This window comes from Clupea harengus, chromosome 16, assembly GCF_900700415.2.
Source record: "Clupea harengus chromosome 16, Ch_v2.0.2, whole genome shotgun sequence".
NCBI classification, from domain to species: domain Eukaryota; kingdom Metazoa; phylum Chordata; class Actinopteri; order Clupeiformes; family Clupeidae; genus Clupea; species Clupea harengus.
In genome coordinates, this window is record NC_045167.1 from 11,030,872 (window position 1) to 11,033,371 (window position 2,500).

At 49.7% G+C, this 2,500-nt stretch overlaps 1 protein-coding gene across 1 annotated transcript in view; it reads left to right on the top strand.

Annotated features, from left to right (window-relative positions):
• foxp2 (forkhead box P2) overlaps positions 1 to 2,500 on the top strand; it is a 135,305-nt gene that overhangs the window by 123,755 nt on the left and 9,050 nt on the right. The window contains exons 16-18 of the mRNA XM_031582682.2: positions 194 to 315; positions 680 to 749; positions 2,172 to 2,386. Coding sequence (XP_031438542.1) covers positions 194 to 315; positions 680 to 749; positions 2,172 to 2,386 — 407 coding nt within the window. The remainder of the gene's footprint in view (positions 1 to 193; positions 316 to 679; positions 750 to 2,171; positions 2,387 to 2,500) is intronic.

Below are 2,500 nucleotides of genomic sequence, written 5' to 3' on the forward strand. Positions count from 1 at the left end.
GTGTGTGTGTGTGTGTGTGTGTGTGTGTGTGTGTGTGTGTGTGTGTGTGTGTGTGTGCGCATTGCATGTTTGTGTGTATGATCAGGTGACGCTTCTAAATAATATTTGACCTTGCTAGTTCCTCTAACTGTGTCATCCTCATTCCTGGTCCTGTTTGGTTAATGTGTGTGTGTTTGTGTGTTTGTTACACTAGAACGCTGTGCGTCACAACCTCAGCCTACACAAGTGTTTTGTGCGCGTGGAGAACGTCAAAGGAGCCGTGTGGACAGTAGACGAGATGGAGTACCAAAAAAGGCGCTCACAGAAGATCACAGGGTGAGTCAAGAACACACACACACACACACACACACACACACGGATGTGCAAATTCATGCTTTCAGTTAAGCACTCTCACCAGTACCTACAAACGTACTGTATATATTCACACATAGTCACATGTGCTCACACACTTACATGTTCTCACAGTACACTCTCACACCAAGGCTGGTCATTTCAACAGCTTTAAGAGATCACACACACACACACACACACACACACACACACACACACACACACACACACATTCATCAGTAGTTGGTGCTATAGTATATAGTATACACTATCAGTCCCTCTGGGGCATTTCCATGTGCTGTGTACTGGCTGATGTCTGATCCATCCGCATCCCTTCCTGTCTTCCCAGAAGCCCCACACTAGTGAAGAACCTGCCCTCCAGTCTGGGCTACGGAGCAGCTTTAAACGCCAGCTTGCAGGTAGGCACAGGCAGGAGATGCCCTGTTACATTACCCATGTGATTTCAGGTGAATAGACACACACGGAGATGCATCCATCCTGTGTGTGTGTGTGTGTGTGTGTGTGTGTGCGTGTGTGTGTGTGTGTGTGTGTGTGTGTGTGTGTGCATCAGTCTGTCATGCAGGTGACACTTAGAGACAAGAAGGACACCCTGTGGCAGACACAGGCGGCATTTCAGACCCCCCCCCCCCCCCCACGCACACACAGACACACACACACCTCCATCTCCCTAACTCTTTCCCTCTCTCTCTCTCTCTCTCTCTCTCTCTCCTCCTCCTCTTCAGATTGATAGAAGCCTTTGCAAATGTGCGGGCTTGGGCATTAATATTTATCCCAGCTGTCATAAATGATTTGGCTTCATAGCGAGGGCTAGCCAGGAGCTCATGGCAAAAACTTTAAAATTTCATTACTGTATAGAACTTTAATGTGCAGGAGCTGGAGAGGAGACTGACAAGAGTTTTCATTATTTGGGGGAAAGGGTTTTCTTTCTGGGCGGGGTGGGGTGGGGAAGAGAGAGGAAGGAGGGGTAGCATTTGAACGCAGGGATCTAGAGTTTAATGACTGCTTTATAGACCGCTGCTTGCAGAAAACACAAATGAGCTGTCACACACTTTGTTCCTCCCCCTTTATCAGGCACACGTGTGTGTGTGTGTGTGTGTGTGTGGGTGTGTGTGTGTGTGTGTGTGTGTGTGATTCACACGGTGGTTGTGTTGAATGTTAAGGAACAGTGGATCAGGTGTGTGTGTGTGAAAAAGATCTTCATGAGAATAACAGTTAAATGAACGAGGCAGTAGTATCTGTGTGTTATAAGCTGGTAATAGTTTCCTCTCTTCCCCCACCCTACCCCTCTGTCAATCCCACTCTCCCTCCCTCTCGCCCTCCATCTATCTATCCATCCCTTTCTCCCTCCACCTCTCTACCCATCTGTCTGTCTATCTATCTATTTATCTATTTATCTATCTATCTCTCTATCTCTCTATCCTGCCTCTCTCACACCCATGCTTCAAACACTATAGTTACAGTTTTTCAGTGCCTCTGCTGTGAGTCACCCTAAAGAAACTACACTATGCCATGTGACTTACTGAGCAGCCAAATTATTATTATCAGAACTATTAGTAACCAGCTCTCTCTGTCCCTCTCTCTTTCTCTCCTTACCCCCCCCTCTCTCTCTCTGTATATACTGCTCTCCTCCCTCTCTCTGTCTCTGTCTCTTTCTTTCACATTCTCTTTCCCCCTTTTCTTTCCTCTCTCTCTCACTCTCCATTTCTCTCTTTTACTCTCTCCTCTCTCTCTCTCTTTCTTTTCTCTCTCTTGCCCCCTCTCTCTCTCTCTCTCTCTCTCTCACCCTCCCCATGCCCTCCCCTTGTCTTCCCTGCCTGTAGGCTGCGTTGGCAGAGACGTCCATGCCCTCCCTGCTGGGGGGCGCGGGCCTGTTGACCAGCAGCTCGGCGGGGCCCCTGGCCGGCAGCCCCCCACTGCTGATGTGCGGCAGCCCCCCCAGCCTGCCCCCGCCCACCCACGAGGAGCTCAACGGCGCGCTGGAGCACCTGGACACCAACGGACACGGCAGCCCCGGATACTCCCCGCAGACTCACCTGTGAGTGGATACACACACACACACACACACACACGTGCAGCTCACACGGACACAGTCTCAGTAGTCTCAAATGTATACACACAAACACACACACACACAAACACATGCAGCCAG